At 41.8% G+C, this 21,872-nt stretch overlaps 1 protein-coding gene across 3 annotated transcripts in view; it reads right to left on the minus strand.

The window, feature by feature from the left end:
• Positions 1-759: 759 nt before the first annotated feature.
• LOC140428580 (E3 ubiquitin-protein ligase Itchy-like) overlaps positions 760-21,872 on the minus strand; it is a 103,341-nt gene continuing 82,228 nt past the window's right edge. For all 3 annotated transcript variants that reach the window (XM_072515217.1, XM_072515215.1, XM_072515216.1), the window contains 6 exons: positions 19,805-19,945; positions 17,763-17,883; positions 16,656-16,760; positions 15,270-15,366; positions 10,410-10,482; positions 760-8,548 (listed from right to left, as the gene is read on the minus strand). In XM_072515217.1, the coding sequence (XP_072371318.1) occupies positions 8,449-8,548; positions 10,410-10,482; positions 15,270-15,366; positions 16,656-16,760; positions 17,763-17,883; positions 19,805-19,945 (637 nt within the window). In that variant the 3' untranslated portion in view covers positions 760-8,448. The remainder of the gene's footprint in view (positions 8,549-10,409; positions 10,483-15,269; positions 15,367-16,655; positions 16,761-17,762; positions 17,884-19,804; positions 19,946-21,872) is intronic.

The raw sequence follows: 21,872 nt of genomic DNA on the forward strand, positions 1-21,872 counted from the left end.
ACCAGTTGCACAATTTACCAGCTAAAGGTGCTACATAAATGCAAGTATTTGTTAATTTGTCATTAAGAACAAGTGGTTTTGTGTTTCCTGCTCCGATCTATGCTAGATATGCATGGCAATAGGGCTAAACAACTGGGACTATGCAAAAAAAAAAATGTAAAATGTTTTGATAGAAAAGTTCCTACTCCGTTGCATATGAAGAGCCAGCCAGATCTCAACAAGGAGCTTTGAGCAAGTACTGACTGATGACCCAGGAAAATCTGTTCATATCTCACTTGTAAATCTACCACCAACGGTGGCACAGTGGTTAGCACTGCTGCCTCACAGCTCCAGGCACCCAAGCCTTGGGTGACTGTGTGGATTTGCACATTCTCCCCATGTCTGCCTGGGTTTCCTCCGGGTGCTCCGGTTTCCTCCCACAGTCGAAAGGTATGCAGGTTAGGTGGATTGGCCATTCTAAATTGCCCTTAGCGTCCAAAACGGTTAGGAGGGGTTACTGTGTTATGAGTAGGGCAAGGGGCCTAAGGAAGGGTGCTGTTTTGGAGGTTTAGTGCAGACTCAATGGGCCGAATGGCCTCCTTCTGCACTGGAGGGAATCTATGATTCGAACTTTAAAACAGGGGGCAAAATAGTATAGGTCATTCAATCAAGTTTTATGGAACGGGAATGAAAATCTGTATGTCACTAGAATGGGGCCAAAACGTTGGCCCTCATAGAACCAGAGAAAGATTACCCAGACCCCAAAACTCTCACAGCATGTTATTTGTTTTAAAGAGAAGCTTTTTATTTTTTTACAATGTTAACTATTTTTACATAGATAAACAGGATAAGAAGCTTGTGCCAAGAGGCCAGAATTACCTTAGTTGCCTCAACCCATTTCTGGAACAATTAAATTCAGCTTTACAAAAAGGATTAAACACTGAAATATTAACATGATTTACAATCCTTAGATATCATACAGTGGAAATTAGACACGATATAGAAAGCCCAAAGTTCTGAGGAGAAATTACCTGGATTTCTTTAAATTATGTTGCAGCTTCAGAAATGACATCCATCAAACTTCCTAAGGAATTTACTTGGAAATATTTCTAATGCTACTTACTTAAAATACCAAATACATTTTATTTTAATTCAAATTAATATCAGTGCTTTTTATATAACATTGGGTTGTATGCTTGTAGGGCTCGAGTGAAAGAATGCTACACAGCTATTATCCAATGGATTTCTGGATACTTGATGCGACATTACAACAGACTACGAAGGTATAATTTTGCAATGGAATTTATTTCCCTGTAACAAGGGTGGACACAAAAGAAAGATTTCAACAATATGCCTAGAGACTAGCAGATTAGCACTCAAACCAAGAGGGCTGGGTTGCTTATTTGTTTGGTCCTGGTTTGATTTAGGCTGACATGCTTCCTAACTTTAAGCTGTCTCTTTGAAGATGCAGAGCAGCAGTGGGTAAGTAATTGCAGGGATGATTGGCAAATACAAACAAGATTATTTGCCTGCTTCAAAAGGGGGGGGGGTGGAGAAGAGAGGAGACGACTGAAAGTGTCGGGAAGCTGTGCATGTCTTCCAAACCATAAAGCTGGAGGTGAATTCAAGACTGGAATAAGGAACAAGTTTTATTTTTAAAAAAGCACAGTAGTCTAAGTTATCCTGTTATTTTGTATTGATACAAAATGTTTGGTCACAACATACCATGGGTTAATATCAATAAACATCAGTGCATTCACTGATACCTCTAACAGATGTTGGATTTTACCAAAAAAGATGAAGGAAGAAAGAAAACAGCGCCAGCAACTCGCGCATATGTGAATGCACTGCATCAAGACAGGATCAGAATCTTTCATTAATGCTTGCTGGCTGAAATAAGGAGTACACAAATTGGTGCAAAAGTGTGCTGGAGAGAAAGATTTCCAAATTCTTTTGGATGAGCTTTTAGCCTAACATTTCTGTTTTTTAGTACAGCAGTACTTATACTGAGGGAGCTGAGGAAAAGACACTATGCTATTCACACACTTTCTGCAAAATGCAAAAATTACTGAGTTTCAAAAGTGATAAATTAATATTTTTTTAAAAATGCAAGTCATTACCATTGGATAATTAGCTAGGTTTCATCTTTCTGCTGCCCACAAATCACTTCAAATCGTCAGATATCAAATTATCGCGCAGATAGGATGAAATCTGGTTTCCTCTTAATATCACAGTGGATAAGTTAATTCATAACAAAGTGCAGCTCCCATGGCTTCAGATTCCAGTTATTTCCTGAACAAAGTAGTAGACATTCAGTAGTTTCCCTTCATCTCTCCCCTCGTGAATTGACACAAACACTTATTGTAAACTCCAGATCCAATACATTGCTGTGGCTTCACCCTTCCTCCCCATGAGGCTTTTGAGGCCCAGCAAGGCAGTTCCAACACACCACCCAACAGGGCATTCTTAGGGACCCAGTCCCCATCGATTTCTACACAAATGCGCTTTCAGCAGGGCTCATTGGATACACATTCAAGTTTTAGCATCTTGGGGCAATTTTCCTTTTCCCTTAGCCAGGATATGGAGGTCAATTAGCAACACCTATTACCACCCAGTTAATATCAACAAACTCAGTATATAACCAGGGGTCAAACAGACAACAGTCTGGTGTCTAATGATTTAGTTATGTGCAGCCTTTACCAACTGAGTCATTAAGAGCTGTATCATCGCTTCTCTTTAGACTGCCAGTCCGTTTTATGGGGGAAAAACTGCAATCATGTGCATTGACAAGTCATTACCTTATTAGTGAGGTGGTCAAAAGCATGAACAGACACCTTAAATACAATATCATATGCCCATGTAGACCAACTAGTTAAAAAAATGGGAAAAAATATTATGCGTCAGGTGTGCTTGTTGAAAACTGACTACAATTTAATTAGTTCCGATTAATGCTCAAAATGTTTGCCGTGTTTGACTATGCAAGTCTATAAAGCTGAGAAACCTGCCTCCCCCACTGTAACAAAACTGAAGAACGGCTCCACTTATACCTCCCATGTTCCGAATGAGTCAGATACAAATTAATCAACAAGTGGTAATATTGTAGGAAAGCGATTTTACAGGAGAAAGGCAATTAGCTTCCTGTATTACATCAGTCTTAGCTCCATTCATAAAACATTTGTGGAGTCTGATTAGAAGAATCAAAATGATGCAAATGGATCTGAATCCCCAGTGACACTAAAGATCAATTAAAGTACTGCCTCCCCACTAATCTGGCATTAAGTTTAAACCAATACATAGCCTAATTCATGATCAGCATTTCAGAAGCAACATGAGCTCACCCTTTTCCACAATTCAGAAGTGTGCAGACAAGCATCAAAGTTTTGAAGCAAATTGGTTGTCGAGTCCAACAGGGTTAACACACATCAATAAGCCGTCATATGGAAATTAAGGCTTTTTTTTTTGTCGTTTCCTGGTTACTTACGCTAAAAGAGAAAACACCTAGTTTTGATCATGGAAACCCGAGTGTTAAATCTCTTAAGATCTGAATGAAAAGCGAGGGGTTCAAGTCCCTGGGGTGTGAGCCATTTGATTGTACCTACTCTCAATTACATCGCTGATAGTTCACATTCAGTTTATGGCAAAACATTAGAAAGAAAGCATCATAGAAAAGCATGGATGATGCATCATTTTTTTTTTCAAAGAAAAAGAATGGTGAGGGAGGGTGGCAAACATGGGCTGGAACAAAGCCCTTTGCCATCTTGCTGGTCAGAGGGCTCCAGAGAAACCTGCAGCCGAGACTGTCTACTGTTAAGTGGAGGAAAATGTTTTTGAGACAAGCAGGTAGCAAGGCATAGATGAAAGATAAAGTGGCAAGTGTTGCATCATACAGCCCTTGCATTCCTGCAATTGTTTATTCACATTTAATGGGATATTGGTTTTTAGTATTAAACTAAACGTTCAGTTGTGTTAACAGCACCGTAGTCATTTGTGATGCGTATTACACAGAATTACAGGGATTATATGTTAGTTAGGACTAAATGGTAACAAAACTGGTCTTTAAAAGGCTGTAACATTTTTTTAGTTAATCCAAAGCATTCCATCTTCTAACCTTAAAAATATTCTCTCTACAGGGCTCACATTGAATCAAGTTGGCCAGCATCTCAAAAACAGGTACACCAAAGGTGGAGTGCAAAACAGAACACTTAACACTGTCACTAGACACTGATTTCTTTCTGGTCAGTCAGGTAGGTGGCAGTCATGTGCTGAAATCTATGCTCAACAGTCTACAAACCGTGTTGAAAAAATTAATGAGGGACGGTCCTCTTTGCTTGACACAAGAGTTCCCCAAGAGTGAGACAAACCTGAATCAAGATAACTTAGAGATGCAGGTTAGCAAGAGCCAAGACACCTATTGCAAGACAGTCGCCCTATTCAGTCTAGCCACAGAAGTGAGAGCCTTTAATTTTTTTTGTTTGTTTAAGCGGGCCCCACACAATTTGTATATGTTTTAAAATAAAAATGCTAACCCGAGGTGCTAACTCACGCTGGGGTATAGTTGCACAGGCCTCTTGACAAAGTGGTTATCTTTATATACGAATGAAAACTGTAAATATCTGCAGGTGGAGGCGATTCAGATCTTGTTACCATCTGAAGGCCACATGTGCATTATCAAGTACAGGATTTTAATGGATTAACAATCCGGAATCCGTATTGAAGTTTCCCTCCTCAGCACAGGGTCAGAGGCCAACCACTTAACTCCACATGGATTAACTAACTGGGACTTTCCAATTCTTGCAGTTCTGACAGGAACATGCACTTATCAACAGACCAACTAAGCTTAAAACTGGAAACTCAGTGATTACTTACAAATGCAAACTGATGTTAAAACTTACAATTGGCAGGTTTTAACAAAAAAAATCTACCCTTGATACCCTATATACATAATTTATAACTATTGATAAAATGAGAAAATATATTACAAATATATTCTAGCTTAAGAACAGGTTTTGTTAAAATAAGACAACTAAGTTTCCTCACTGCCCTCATTCCAACGTTCTCTCACCCTGTCCTGAAAGTAACGGCTTTGCTGGAATAGCTCCACTTGCTCCAGTTTTCACATAAGCAGTTGCATTTCACCATCAGCTTAGACAGTGCGAGTTCAGGGACAATTAAAGCATGGAGTGCTTCAAAACAGGACTCTGTTTGGTCCTCAACAGACCTCAACACACACACCCCACACACACACCTTCCAGCATGATTCACAGAATACTGATCAAGAGCAGGATCCTGGGTGAATTGCCCCTTCCTATTTAAGAGCACTCGGATAATTTCTAAATATAACCATTACCCCTCACTGAGATTAAGAAAATCAACAGAAACCAATTATTACAGTCAGCAACTTCCGGTTTGTATGATTCGGTATTAAAACTTTCTATACACCTTTTAAAAAGATGGGGGAGGGAAGAGAACATTGAGCCCATTGAATTGTAGAAAGGGTATACACTTTTCTATAAAGTAGATGCTGATGGGAGTAATTTAAATTCTGCATTGAAAGCAGATGCTGGCCCTACATCTACTTAAAAACATTTTAAAAAATTATTATTTTTTTTCCAATTAAGGGGCAATTTAGTGTGGCCAATCCACCTACCCTGCACATCTTTGGGTTGTGGGGTGAAACCCACACAGACACGGGGAGAACATGCAAACTCCACACGGACAGTGACCCAAGGCCAGGATTGGTTACAAATAGTTGGGAAGTAAACTGCACGCATGTACCTTTCTTATTTTTGTTTTAAATTGGAAAAGGCCAGATCTTCCCAAACTTTGAGTAGACAAATTTAAAAAAAAAATCATTGGGAGTCGTAGCTTTTTAAAATATAAATTGAAAGTACTCAATTCCTTGTTTTCCAATTAAGGGGCAATTTAGCGTGGCCAATCCACCTACCCTGCACCTCTGGGTTGTGGGTGTGAGAACCAGGCAGAAACGGGAGAATGTGCAAACTCCACACGGACAGTGACCCGGGATCGAACCCGAGTCCTCAGCGCCGTGAGGCAGCAGTGCTAAACGCCTGGGAGTCGCAGTTAACGTCTCAAACCAAAGCCTTCAATAATCTGGGGGGTACAAAACGGATCATCGCCTGCTGCATTCCCTCACACCACTGCCACCTGCAATTCTTTTTCCTTCCTCAAACCATCAACATGTTCTGGATTCCAGTCCCATGGGTGACAACTGTCCTAACTGGCAACCATGGGCCTACAGAGTGTGCATTTGCAGAAATTTCTCCAAGCTAAATTCTCTCCTCACCAAAACGTAAATACACACACTTAGCAGAATCGCACTAGATGGTAATCAGAACCATTAACCTTGGCAGAGGCTTTTGCTCACACCCTGACTAGTCCCAACTGGAATGATCTAAAGTTACAGAATCTTGGAAAATCAACATAATCTGTGGGAGGTGATTTTGGGGACATGCTTCCCCAGCTGAGAAAAGTTATAAACTTGTCCTCTTATACAGAAACTTAAAACCCCTCAAGATGAAATTCACTTAAATCTTTTCACTTGGGTGTTAACGTGGATTGTAATGGATGAACACTCTATGTTCAAAGTTAGGAACAGGGTTGAGAGGCGAAAAAGTGACAGGGGAATGCCAAATGACTCTCCCAAAATATATGGGGCCATTTTCAAACTCATCGTCCATGGATTCTTAGATAGTAGAAACTTTTTCATAAATGGACATATAAAGTGAACATTTATGGGCAAGAGAGAATTATATAAAGATGCTCAAGAGTTATTCCTGGACATACAGGTTTGCTTAGTCACTGAAAAGTTCCTTCTGAATGTGACAATTGTCTAAATAATGTTCCTTCTGCCCTTTCCCATTTCGGAAACTTATGCGCATCTCACTTGCAAAGTGTTCTACACAGTTGATAGTTTTCAAACCCATAAACTAAAGATATGAAGTAGAAACGGGAATTTCAATTGCAGGATAATTGCCTGGAGTGTAACTTGCCCAGACTGAATGTGGGAGCTGGATATGGGGAAGTGTCACTTTAAAACGTTCTCAGAAGTTATTTGCAAAGTTGCATTGGCAAAAAAGATAGCAAATGGGAAAACACAACCTCTAGCTAAAGATGACATTATTATACAGCAGCCCTTCCTGAATCAGAGGTGTCAGCACACATACCATAAAAATATTTCCCAATCAAGCTCTATAAAACTAGAGCTATGATTGATCTACACATCTCATTCCTTTAAAAATATAGGGCAAAAGCCTCTGTTTACTAGCTACCCTTTATACAGAGGAGGAAGAATATATCTGGGATTTTTATTTATTTTTTTGATAAATTTAGAGTACCCAATTATTTTTTTTCCCAATTAAGGGGCAATTTAATGTGGGCAATCCACCTAACCTGCACATCTTTGGGTTGTGGGGGTGAAACCCACGCAGACATGGGGGAGAATGTGCAAACTCCACACGGACAGTGACCCAGGACCGGGATTCAAACCCGGGTCCTCAGCGCCGCAGTCCCAGTGCTATCCACTGCGCCACATGCTGCCCTTTATATCTGGGATTATGAGCATTACTGGTACAGTGTGTTTTTTTAAGAGACTGTTTAAAAAAAAAATTAATAAAAGGTGCAATGGTAGAGTAGACATCTGTTCACCAAACAGTAGCCTGCACCTATCTTTCAAGTATCAACAGTGCTGGAAAAAAAAACATTTCACTCGGAATTTGTCACATGGTAAGGACTCCCTGAATTTCACTCCACTTACTTAAATTGAAAAACATTGACGTGAACTTAAATCAATTTACAAATGAAATATGAATACATCTTTTGGCAAAGACGGAATGGAGGCGGGTAGCGGGGAAAGAGGAGATTGTTGTAATGGGCCATGAGGACACAAAGAATGTGGTACAAGCGGAAAGCAAGAAAGGGGGAGATAAAGACAGGGGGAGGATATACACAATCTGGGTTGTTTCTTAACTCATCGCTGGAACATGCATCTGGTTAGTTAACAAGTTTTCCAGCTCTGCTTCAGCGCCAATTATAAGATGCTATTAATTCCAGGAAGCCCTCTCCTGACCATCTCTAAATCATCAACAGTAACCAACTGTATTCCTATGTGTAAGTGGGGGATCAGCTTGTACAGCTTGCATCCTTCACATACAACACAAATGAACACATTACAGTTTTAAACTATTTATCACAGCACATTAATTCTATTTAAGCATGTACAATTTCCTCATTATATTAGATTCTTCAGCTTGTAAATACAGAGTGACAAAGCCAAGACAAAAGCTTTTCAGCCATTCCCCACAGGGTTTCTAACACAACAGACAGTCTTGACATGTCTGGATAAACAGATGTCTACTGGAAAGTAAAGCATAAGAAATGAAATACATTCCTCCTTTACAGAATCGCTTAAACGACAGCACAATACTCTTTCCTAACAAGATTATACAATAGTTATTCTTGTCCAAAACCTTCAGTTTCTTCAATTGCAAACAACAGTTTTTCCTTCAGTTGCTCAAAACTCTTGTATGGCGGCAGATCCAGACGATTAAAGCTAGAGGGAAAGATGTTTGAAAAAAATAATCAGAACCACGGTAGTATTACTTGAGATTTAAGTTCAATTACGCATTACTCAATCACAACTCAGATTAGTACAAAAGAGCTGGCTTTGTTTTCTGCAGAAGAAACCTCTTTTTTCCCCCAAAAGTTACTTTTATTCTTGGATCCAACTGCTCTCTGCCATAAGCACCACTCCCTGACTTGTATTCAGCTTTTTCTCAGAGAGAGATGTATCTCGCTGCTGTCCCATTCAGTCTGACTTACAGAAGAGAGTACACGCGAGAGATCACAGAGGTTTTTCAAGCTCACTCACTACAGGTGCTCTCCCACAGCGGTGTGAGATTGTGTTTTGGGATAGCAAGTGACAGACACAGCTCTCGATGTCAATGTTGCTCTTTGTGGTCACGTTGAACTCTGTTCTACATTAGAAAGCAAAATTCCAAATGGTTTACTTAAGCTGCTGGCAGTTACCAGGCATTCATAGACTGACATTTCTCAGGTAGTTTACAATATGGATTGCAGCAACTGCATGAAGAACTGTGCATCTACCATCAACTGCTTTCCTATAGTCTAAAAGCACCTGATCATCGAAGGACACTTGATACTCCTGATATTGGATTGACTGAAAGAAAACCTAAAAAGCCAGGAGGCAAAATGCAGGAAAAAAAAACGAAATAGATATATTTCTTCATCCAATATATGAACCACACACCCGCACCAAGTAGAGATAATCAAAGTTTGACATAAATGGGTTGGAAGGCCAAATGAGGTTAAAAGGGCGGAAACTAAAATTCCTATGGCTGTCTTGTATTTAAGACCCTCATCCCAAGAATGAGACAAGTGAACCTTCTCAGACTGCCAACACAATTATATTTCTTCAAATAAGGAGAATAGAACCGCATGCAGTATTCCAGATGTAGTCTCACCAAGCCCCTGTACAGCTGCAGCAAAACCTCTACTTTTATATTCCATTCCCCTTGCAATAGCACCAACATTCCACTTGCCTTGCTAAGATGGTGAAGTGATCACCTAGAATTCTACAAGATATTAAACAGTATAGAAAGAGTAAATCCAGACAAATGCTTCCGTGACGGTAAGACAAGAGAGTATATGCTTGGGGGCAAAAACGTCTGCGCATGCAGAGTGGTGAGCACGTGAAATGGAGTTCCAGCAAGAGAAATGGAGGCAAAAAAGCCTGGAATAATGTAAGAAACAATAATAATCTTTATTAGTGTTACAAGTAGGATTACATTAACACTGCAATGAAGTTACTGTGAAACTCCCCTAGTTGCCACACTCTGGCGCGTGGTCGGGTATGCAGAGGGAGAATTCAGAATGTTCAATTCAATTAACAGCACGTCTTTCGGGACTTGTGGGAGGAAACCGGAACACCCGGAAGAAACCCACGCAGCCACGGGGAGAACGTGCAGACTCCGCACAGACAGTGATCCAAGTGGGAATCGAAGCCAGGGACCTGGCGCGGTGAAGTAACAGTGCTAACCACTGTGCTACCGTGGGTGCAGTGATTGTGTCTAAGGTCTCTAATCAGTTTGTGAGGCTGTTTTGGGTTGGAATGATTTGGCACTGTTACTCAGGGGTTGTAAAGCTACTGGTGTAGGAGGAAGTGAACCCTTCACTGCCTCCTACGGAGACCGTGATTTTAAATGGGTCAGAGTGAAGCGAGTTATATTTTGCATCCATGAAAGTTTTTCTTAACCTGGGAAACAGATATGAAAAAACTTCTTTGCCAACACTGAACACAAGTATTTAAAGTTCAGGAGTGGAGGAATATAAAGAACAGAAATTTTATTTGTACCATCAAAAAAGATGGTATTTTCTTAAAATGCTCAACTCACCAGGTGTGGCTTCTTGGCAGCCAGTTTTCCTTCCCTACTTTTTCAACACAGAATTTCTGAGGACCATTGCTCCCTACATCAAAACACAACAGAATTATCAGTTAGCATTTTTCAGTTCAGTGAGACTGTCAAGAACTTTCATTCATACAGCACCTTCAACATAACAAAATGCCCCAAGATGCTTTACAAGCATCATAAAATAAAATCTTGATACCGAATCACATAAGGAGACATTAGGCAAGATGACCAAAGATTTAGTCAACGGTAGGCTATAGGAAGTGTCTTAAAGGAAGAAAGGGGTAGAGAAATTTAGGGAGTGAATTTACAGTCTTGGCAGTTGAAGGCTGCCAATGGTGGAGCAATTAAAATTAGGAAAGCTCCGGAGGACAGAATTGGCAGAGAGCAGAGATCTGGTGAGGCTGTAAGGCTGGAGGAGATGGGAAGGCATGAGGCTATGCATGGATATAAAACCAGATAAGAGTTTTAAAATTGAGACATTGCTTAACTGGAAGCCAATTAAGGTCAGTTGACAGAGGGGAGATGGGTGAGCTGGACGGCATCATTAAGGACAAGGGTATCATAATTTTGAATATCCTTTAGTTTGCACAGGGTAAACTAGGGAAGCCAGCTAGGAGTGCATTAAAATAGTTAAGTGCAGAGATTGTAGAGAATACTTTGATAGCAGGATACTAGATTTTAGAGAAAGAAAGCATAAAATGTGTGCTCCCAAGACGGTGGCCGAAAAGACCATCCTCACTTGAAGGAGGAATATCTCCCTCTCCAACTGTCTCAGCTGGTTAAGACTGTACAAAAGACAAATGTTTGATCTCAGTATGTGCAAAGGTAACCAGTTTAAGCTAGAGCAGCAATTTAATGCTACAACTGCTTCCAGCATACATACAGTGCGAGCATACACTAAAAAGTGTTTACGATCACTATCCAGCAACCCCGATTTAAAATGGGTATCAGCTAAGGTGCCGGTTGTGATCCTGCTGAGACTCAGAGGAGAAACAAACACTTGGCTTACTGACTGGAGGATACTTGGCACCGGAGGGACTGGCCAATGACAACTGAAATCAACGCCTTGAGAAGGACAGCACAGGAAAGCGATAAAATTAGGAAAAGGATGAAAAAAGCAAAACTGTAGGTGGTCCACTTTTCCACCAGTTACAAATCCATGCTCCATTTGTCTGAAACTGCTAACGTAAGCAAAGCTGCCAAAGCTTCTCATCCTGTATTTTCACCAGTGAAAGAAATTGATAGACAAGCTTGTGGAAATTAATCCAGAGGCAGTTACAATGTAATGAACACAGACATGCAAATAAGGAAGGGCATGAAGCCAAAAGTTGAATGTTTAAGAATAATGTGTGCTATTTAAGAACTAGCACACTGTGAACGCACATTTTACACCACTTCCCGGGCACTTGACTGCTTTTCACATCTGACAAATTTAATTCTCGTTTTTAAATAAGGGATTCAGCACTCATCTCTCTTGCAGGAAAGTTCATTTTTAAAAGCAAAATCTGTTCACACAGTGGTTACGATCTGAGTAAGTCTTGGAAATTAGCTTAACGGTCAGTATTTTTGTGCACAAACGCTTCAAAAAATTATATGTGGGACATGGCTGTCAGTGGCAAGATCAGCAGCTATTACCCATTCCTAATTGCTCACAAGGTGGTGGTGGTGAGTCACATTTGTGTACCCCTGCAGTCCGTGTGGCAAAAGTATTCCCAACAGTGCTGTTTGGGAGGAAGATTCAGGATTTCGACCCAGCAAATTCATCTTTCAGATATCTTTGCCAATTAGTGTTCTTCAAAGTCGGGGGCGCGACCCGCGGGTGGGTCGCGGGCAGGTGTCGGGAGGGTCGCGGAGCCCTTGTCTGCGGCGCTCCCGAACGTGCAAATCCCCGCGCAGTAGCCGGCTTTTCATAACGCCAGCTGCAAGCGGCCGCGAACATGTAAAAAATATAATAATATTGGCCGCATTGCGCATACGATGATCAGCGCGTGCATGCGCAGTGCGGCCGCTATTTTTTAAAAAACGGTTGCAGCTTTTTGTTTTATAAGTTCTGTAGTGGTTTTTATTCATTTAATTTTTATTTTTTTCATTTATTTTATTCATTTTTTTTACAAGTTCGAGGGGGTTTTATTCATTTTTTTTCATTTATTTTACTCATTTTATTATTATTTTTTTTACAAGTTCGGGGGGGGGGTTTATTTGATAAAATTTGACAGGAAAAAAATTCAGAAGTTTGGACAGATGGAGACTACATACTTTCTGACACCAGAAGGCTTCACCTTCATCCAACAGGTTCCATTGGAGGAGCATGTACGAGGGCCAAAGGGACCCAAAACCATTTCCTCCATTTTTGTCAGCAGCAAACCAGGTAAGAGAAAATGGTGGGTCGCGCAGGTCGGCCGGCGTGGTTCGTGAAGGTCTGCCGGCGTGGGTCGCGAAGGTCGGCCGGGTTGGGTCTCGAAGGTTGGCCGGTTGGTAAAAATGGTTCCCCGGAACACTGGTCTATATGAAGATTGGAGTCCTCCATAGCTATTATGTAACCTTTGTCACAAGTTCTAGTAATTTATATTAAGCAAGAAATTATTGGAGCTTGTAATGACATTAAATACTGGGAAGACTGGAGCCATTGTTTTCAGACCATGCTCCAAATTTCGCTCCCTAGCTACCAATTCCATCCCTCTCCCTGGCAATAATCTGAGGTTAAATCAGTCTGTTTGCAAACCTTGTGTCGCATTTGATTCTGAGATGAACGTCTGACCTCTTATTTGTGCCATCACAAACACCACCTATTTCCAACTCCATAATATCACCTGACGTCATCCTGGACTTGGCTCATCTGCTGTGGAAACCCTTATTCATACCTTTGTTACCTCTAGACTCAATTATTCAAAGGCACACCTGGCTAATCTCCCACATTTTACCCTCTGTACTCTTGAGGTCGCCCAAAGTGTTCCTGCCAATGTCTTACCCTGCATTTTTGGAAAAAAGCATGTCCCAGCTCTGGATGCAGGTGAGGAGGATTTCTGCGCATACGCGCGAGCATCCTGCGCAGCCACTCAATGGCCAGCAGCGGGACAGCACCCTGATTCACAGGGTGCAGCAGAGAGTTTTTTTGGGTTTGCCGACAGTAAATGGAGTGCGAGGCAGAGGGGGAGAGGTGGAAGCGAAGAGATACTTATGCCGTGCAAAATGAAACACTGATATGGTTCATGTAGAGGGAAAGACAGTTGAGTTATTTTGAGCAAAATGTAGGTTCACTGGGCCGTTTAATGAAAAACCATCCTGCCAATGCCAGGATGCCTGGTCACCATATCTCTGACCCCGTGAGAGTGCATTGAAATAAACAGGCTGCATACAAACTCCCACCTAGTTCCATGTCATACACCATTCTGACTTTGAAGTATATCACTATTCCTTCATTGCTGGCTCAAAATCCTGGAACTTCTCACCAAACTGAACTTGGGGAGTACCTTCACCACGCAGACTGTAGCGGTCCAAGGTGGATCACCAGCACAGCTAACAAATGGAATTAGAATTCAGTCTTGCATATCACAAGCTTGCCTAGCTTCCATGTTCCATTTGAACTAACCTCTTAACTCATAGTTTCATTGCAAGTTCATTGCTTGAGTGAACAACTGAAACAGAGAAAATGTACTGCAGTGCAGCTTGAGATTCACCTCGACACAATGCCAAATATATATTAAAGTTAGATTCCCAGTTAAGCAAATTGTACTTTTGAATTTGACACTGCCCGTGTTTCTGAGTTAAGGGTTAAGAGTGGTGTCGTGGTTAGCACTGCCTCGCGGCGCCAGGGACCCGGGTTCGATCCCGACCTCGGGTCACTGTCCATGTGGAGTTTGCACACTCTCCCAGTGTCTGTGGGGGTCTTACCCCCACAGTCCAAAGATGTGCAGGATAGATGGATTGGCCACGCTAAATTATCCCTTAATTGGGAAAAAGAATTAATTGGGTACTTTAAATTTATAAAAAAAAAAGAAAAAATGTTTCAGAGTAAAAGACATTAAAAATGTCTTGTTATCAAAAAAAGGGCTTCGATCACTCAGAAGTGCAATCAGAAGCAGTAAATCTGGTAGGTTGTTCAACTCTCCAATAGAACTTTAGTTAGGCCATACTTGAGTATAGTGTTCAATTCTGGTCACCACATAACCAGAAGGATGTGGAGGCTTTGGAGAGGGTGCAAAGAGATTTACCAGGATGTTGCCTGGTATGGAGGGCATTAGCTATGAGGAGAGGCTGAATAAACTTGGTTTGTTCTCACTGGAACGTCGGAGGTTGAGGGGCGACTTGATACAGGTTTACAAAATTATGAGGGGCATAGACAGAGTGGACAGTCAGAGGCTGTTTCCCAGGGTAGAGGGGTCAATTACTAGGGGGCATAGCTTTAAGATGCGAGGGGCAAGGTTTAAGGGAGATGAACGAGGCAAGCTTTTTACACAGAGGGTAGTGGGTGCCTGGAACTCGCTGCCGGAGGGGGTGGTGGAAGCAGGGACGATAGTGACGTTTAAGGGGCATCTTGACAAATACATGAATAGGATGGGAATAAGAACTGTTCCTGTGCTGTACTTTTCTTTGTTCTGGGCATTGAAGTTAACTGTAGGACCCAGCTGGTGCTCCATCTGAAGTCAGCTAAACCATCCAACATGTCAATGTGGTGTATTCACTCACTAAACGGGTGGGAGGAACTCTCATCTCCCCATTACACAACATTTTAAAACCTGATGCCCTAAAATGGACAATGAATGGCTGCAGATTAAACAAGCAATTTGCATGAACAAATTCCTCATTATGACCTACACCTATTCGGTTTTGAACACTACTTACCCATGAGATCAGCAAAACCACCAACCGGTAAACGGCACGTTCCTGTGACAAACTGCAGCAGACGCATTCGCTTCTCGTTGTCCATTTCTTTCACAACCTAAAGGAGTAGTGTTATTGAGTTGAGATAGATAATCACAAGACAGAATTTGTGCAGTGCACATACTTCTTTACCAGTTCACTTGCTGCTGCTGTAAAAATACAAGGCCATTGGAAATTTATACAACCACAATAATCTAGCTGGTACTATTTTGGGGGATGTGTAAGAACAGTGGAACTTGGGGCTGCACATTCACAAATTCTCGAATGTGGTGGGCAAACGGATATAGCAGTTAAGGAAGCTTGGCATCCTGAAGTGTATTGGATACAATTACAAGGAAGCCATGATAAATTTTTACAAGTCACTGGTTAGGCCCCAATTGGCGTATTGGGCACATTTCTGGCACCATACTTTAGGAAAGGGGCTGGTTTAGCAGTGGGCTAAACAGCTGGCTTGTAATTCAGAACAATGCCAGCAGTGCGGGTTCAATTCCCGTACCGGCCTCCCCGAACAGGAGCCGGAATGTGGCGACTAGGGGCTTTTCACAGTAACTTCATTGAAGCCTACTTGTGACAATAAACAATTATTATTATTATGTTAAGGCCTTGAAGAGAGTACTTCGGAGGTTTATTGATATGATACCAGAAAAGAAGAACTTGAGTTATGTGGAGAGATTAGAGAAGCTGGAATTGATCTCCTCAAAAACAGGGAAGGTTAAGGGGAGATCGAATAAAATAAATTAAAAATTGAGGGATTTGATAGAGCAAAGAGGGAGAAACTACTTCCTCTCTTAACCAGGGGTTAAACTAATTGGCAAAAGAATTAGAAGAGAAACTAGGAACAATTATTTCACAGAGCTACAACGATCTAGAGAAGGCACTAGCTGACAGGGTGGTGGAATCAGATTACATCCAAAATGCAATTGGACATGCACATGAAGAGGAGCAATTTGTAGAGTTATAGGAAGAAAATTGGTGTGTGGCACCAAATTGAACAGCTCTTTCAAGTCTCAAAGGCACGCAATAGAATGGCCTCTTTATGTTCTGTCCGGTTGGATAAACATGGAGTATTCATTTCCTATGCTTAGTCACCCAAGTGATATTAAGTCATCTAATGTGGGCTAACGTCACATGTAGGATGCGCCAGACAGAGGTTGGCAGGATCCCTTACTTGAAGCACAAGTGTACCAGTGAAGGCACCTCATGGGAGAAGCATGCTGATATGTTGATTAACACAATAGCAGTGACCAAATTTAATAATTCATAACTAAACAGTTAAAGAACTAGTGCGACATCTCTGTATTAAGAACACTTGAACGTAACGTGAAGAATACAGAGCCCTTTGCCTACCTGCCAAAACCAGATCACTTGTTTGCTATTCCGGGTATAGTTACGATAGATTGCATTTCTCTGCCAATCATTCAAGTCGATCTCTTGCATTCCACAAAGAAGTACCTGTAAACATTTGAGCAAAATCAAGAATTCCTTAACCCATGTCATGGAGTGGAATAATACTGGCAACTTGACAAAGAATTGACATCATGGTTTGTAAGAAGACCATCTCATTTGAGCAGACTGCAGAGGCTGCTTCAAGCCACTTTCCAGCCACGGGCAAAGGGTTCCCTCCCCAAAGACTGATACAAAACACCACAACTAGTTCTCCCAAGAATCTTTTTGGCACTGACAGAAATTACATCGTGGTGATTTGAAAGGCCATGTCTAAAACTGATCGCATAGTGAAGATGTTTAAATGCCGGCATCAGACTAAAGGTCCAGAAATGAAGTTCAGGTTAAGCTGGTTCAGATGTTGGTGTAAAGATAGGGAATGGGTTTTTTAAAGAAGTAACTTTGAAGAAAGAGGAAAGGATACTAACAAAATGCACTAACCATCCGAGAAATAAATACAACTCAGGTAAACAAATAAATCACAACTCTCAAAGAATTCAACTGATCAGAGTTCAATACAGATCGTTAGGCAAAATAGATATTCTAGATCAGATGATTGCCATTAGAGCCAAAGATGGAAAATGACAGCACAGGTTAGAGATGGCAGATGCTGGTTATACATAGCCCATTTACAGTCAATGGCCTTCACTTGACCCATGCTTCAACAGAACATTCCTCTCAAAATCAGGATAGAAAAAAGGTGGATAACCACAGATAACTGTGTCATTATAGTAAGTTGTCATAGTTCCAGATGGCCATAGGCTGCTTTCTCCTTTTGAGCGGGAGAGCTGACTGGTGATGATTCAATCAGAGGATCACCACACCTCAGGCAAGGGGCAAGGTTGAGAAGGTGGGGTCTTCCATGAATGGCCTCAGCCGGCACGGGAATTGAACCCGTTCTGTTGCCCTCACTCTGCATCACAAACCAGCTGTCCAGCCAACATGAGCTAGTCATTACCATCAAGTTAAACACATAAATGAAACTAAAAGCACTCCAACAAATTACAATACCTCCAATTCTTTGGCATCAAATGACTGAAGATAATGTAGAGGAAGCACTTCATTAAATCCCTCCAAGAATGCCTGCGTCTGTTCTTCAACACCTCGTGATAGTCTCCACTCAGCAACAAGCCTACACAGTTCAAACCATTTAACTTAATTTTTAAATTATTTCCAGCAAGTTTACAATACATTGTCTTTGTTATGAGTCACCCCAGTCACCCCATTTTAAGTTCTTTCGATTTAATGGGGCAGGTGTTTGCATTTAACGTTGAGAGTTTTGTTTTAACATTTTGTGCCGGGTGTGACTGAGATACACCACCACCATTTTGGAGATCTCTCCCACCCCTACCTTGCTTTCACAGCCGACCCTCCTGGTCTCCTGCCAACCTTCCCTCTCATAGCTTCTCCAGCTTGCGGCTTACCTCCACGATGCTCGCTCTGAAGCTGCTTTGCATGCCTTGCACTGATCATCTCCTGATGGCTCACCCACAGTGAGAGAGATGAGGAGAGAAAAGGAGGGATTGGGAAGGTTGGCAAATGACTGGGAGGGTTGGGGAGCACCATGTGCAGTGAGTGGGTGGCATGCCTGGCAGCAACTGGGAGGGGTGAGAAGTGGGAGATGCAGAGTGGAAGGATTGGCAAATGAGGGTGGTAACTCGCAGGAGGTCAAGTGGGAAGAGCAGATGTTTATAAATGTAGGAATTTTGCAACATACTGTACTCCAACTTACAAGATATAGACTCATAACTTTCTCAGACTGGCAATCTCCGTCGGACTGCCACTCTCATAGAATTTGCAGTGAAGGAGGCCATTCGGCCCATCGAGTCTGCACCGGCTCTTGGAAAGAGCACCCTACCCAAGGTCCACACCTCCACCCTATCCCCATAACCCAGCAACCCCATCCAACACTAAGGGCAATTTTGGACACCGAGGGCAATTTATCATGGCCAATCCACCTAACCTGCACGTCTTTGGACTGTGGGAGGGAACCGGAGCACCCGGAGGAAACCCACGCACACACATGGGAGGATGTGCAGACTCCACACAGACAGTGACCCAAGCCAGAATCGAACCTGGGACCCTGCAGCTGTGAAGCAATTGTGCTATCCACAATGCTACCGTGCTGCCCCAAACGGACCTCGACGGACCTATCCACGCTGAGTCCAAAGTCTCGCCCAACCTTCCTCATTCAGGCTGGGTGTGTCGGGAGCAGCGAAGCGCATCTCCTGGCTGCATCGGCATGGAGCAACTGGGGAGAGGTAAGAAACACTCCCTTTTAAGGTGTTTAAAGGGACAATTAAAAGGTTAAGTGGTTCAGACAACAGAGGTGAAGGGGGGGGGGGGGGGGGGGGAGACTGCTTCTGGTTGGGAGGGGGTCGTGGTCATGTGTGTGGGAAGGGGTGGGGTGTGTGTCTTTGTGCGTGTCCCGTGCAAGGCTGGATCTGGGTTTTCTAAATAGTTACTCTGGAGTTAGAAGTGATTTTTTTCCTCCAGCTCTTCCAGATCAACTGGATAAAACTGGCAAAACTATCAAGTTAGCAATTTAAATTGCTTCTGACAGATGGTTCCCAGCACAATTGTCCAGAGGAAGTTAGCATTTCTGGGCAATTGTCGGGTAAACCCTTACATGTGAATATCCTAGAGGGAGTCCCCAGCATATTATTGGGGTACCTCCTAAATGTGACACTGGGGGGAAACGAAGAGGTTATGAACCAAAAGTTTTTAATCTATTTTTCTGAGAAAGGTCTTCCAGAACCCAACTATAATTTTTACATTGGGCGTATGGGAAAAATCTTATTTGCTTATCATCCGTTTGATTCAATAGTTGCACTTCGGAGGACAACTACAACAAGGAATCTCTGTACAGTAATTACAAGAAATCAGTATCTTTTTCTTACAATCTACACTTCATCTGCAACATTAGCAAATATCATTTAGATGTTTTGTAACGGTAGCACAGCCTACAGGAGTCACTTGGAACGTGACAAAATGAATTGAGGTATGAAATGCTCAACTATAGCTAGCAGTTGAAGACATTCGCTTCACCGTACCCGATATATTCGTCTTTGTTTTCCTCAGTCACCAGCAGATTGTTGCCATCAGGTTTCAGTTCATGGGTTTGAATTTCACCTAATATTTCCTTGTCAACCGAGAAATACATTTCCAGACCACATTCTTCGAGGTTGTTCTCCCTAGAAAGACATTTTTTTTTAAAATTACAATTACAAATAAAAACAAATGAGAGTCTGTTCCATTTTCAATGCAAACTGCTTAAAGTGAAACAGTTTCAACACACGAGGCTGATTTGAATATTGAGAATGTTCGCTGTGAAGGAGGTGGAGAATAGTGGTGGTTTAAAGTTTCTGATCTTGGCTAGATGAGGGGTACATTACTGTAGGATAAATGATAGTGTAGTAAAATTAATAGGTTGATTTATAAAATAAACTCTTCTTTGTTTGTCTTGAGCAGGTCACGCCCAATGCAAGCCTAAAAATCAATACAGTTCTGTGATCAACAGATGACTGATACACACTTGCAGTGTAAGGACAGAAGGGAGAGAAAACAAGGCTGGTACTGTATTCAGATCCTGCTTCTTTCCTCCCACAAGTATTAAACATTTCAACAAGTACTACCGGCCTTTAATCGGCTGAACATGTTGAGCTGGGCAGTCAAGCGCAAAGAACCATCCAAGCTAATATCCAAGTTTGAAAGGTGCCATATGAATCCATGCATTTTCCAAATGAGGAATGCAAGAGCTGAAAAGAATATTCTTGTACTCATAGCTGCCAGAGGTAGCATCTGGTACAACCATGTTACAACTGTTAAGATGCTGCTCTCCTGGTTGATGAACTTATAACTCAGAAAAGCACCACTTACTCAACCATTATATCTTTGTTTTGCCTGTTTCTGTACCAACAATTATACCTCAACATTTCTCTATTCCAACACCATAAAATGGCCCAGCTCTTATTTGTGGCCGATTCCAGGGAAACATAATTGGATTTCTCAACATGAAAGGATAAGCCTGGTCTGTTTTTCCTCATCATTCATTAGAATGTAGAAGACAATTTATTAAAGGTAATAATCTGTGCCTAAGTAAACACTGCCACAGACATGAGACACCATGTATTATGTTGAAATGCCACTCTTACTGTTGCCTCACGGCACCGAGGTCCCGGGTTCGATCCCGGCCTCGGGTCACTGTCCTTGTGGAGTTTGCACATTCTCCCTGTGTCTGCCTGGGTCTCACCTTCACAGCCCAAAGATGTGCAGGGTAGGTGAACTGGCTGCACTAAATTTCCCCTTAATTAGAAAAAAAAGAATTGGGCACTCTAAATTTTTTTTTTTTTTTTTAAATGGCATTCTACATATAGAAGCATTTTAAGAACTGCCACTATTTACTTAGAAAATTCTAATAAACATGCAGGCCAATTTTGAAAACCAACCAAGTTATCCAACAGTTTTGATAATTGGACACCTATTTAAAAAATAAATTTAGAGTACCCAATTATTTTTTCCCAATTAAGGGGCAATTTAGCATGGCCAATCCACCTACCCTGCACATCTTTGGGTTGTGGGGATGAAACCCACGCAGACACAGGGAGAATGTGCAAACTCCACACGAGTGACCCGGGGCCAGGATTGAACCCTGGTCCTCAGTGCCATGAGGAATCAGCGCTAACCACTGTGCCACCCGATGATTGGACACCTTAATGAGTGGTCCAGAACTTTCAAGCTATAACTGTTGAAATCAATGTACCATACATGATCTATGTAACTTAGGCTGCGAGTATGCCCAACATTCCTTCACTTGCATTGGAGAAAAAAGGAAATCCAAATTTTGCACAAAATGTCAGTGTTACCCATAAGCTGCGCACAACCACACAGCAACTCGAAAAGTACCACTCAAGTTTATCCCTTTCAGATAGTACGTACGTACCGTACGGCCACACAAGAATTTAAAGTACAGCGCACTCAAATCAACAGACTGCATGCAGCAAAGCGAATTTAGAGGGGACGAAGGTTCGAGGTAGAGGCCCCTGGAAAAGTTTGAATTTTTACATTAGAATTTAAGCGCTTTATACTTCGCAATTATAAAGTTTTAAAATCTGAAATAGA

Source organism: Scyliorhinus torazame, chromosome 8, assembly GCF_047496885.1.
Source record: "Scyliorhinus torazame isolate Kashiwa2021f chromosome 8, sScyTor2.1, whole genome shotgun sequence".
In the NCBI taxonomy this organism is placed as follows: Eukaryota; Metazoa; Chordata; class Chondrichthyes; order Carcharhiniformes; family Scyliorhinidae; genus Scyliorhinus; species Scyliorhinus torazame.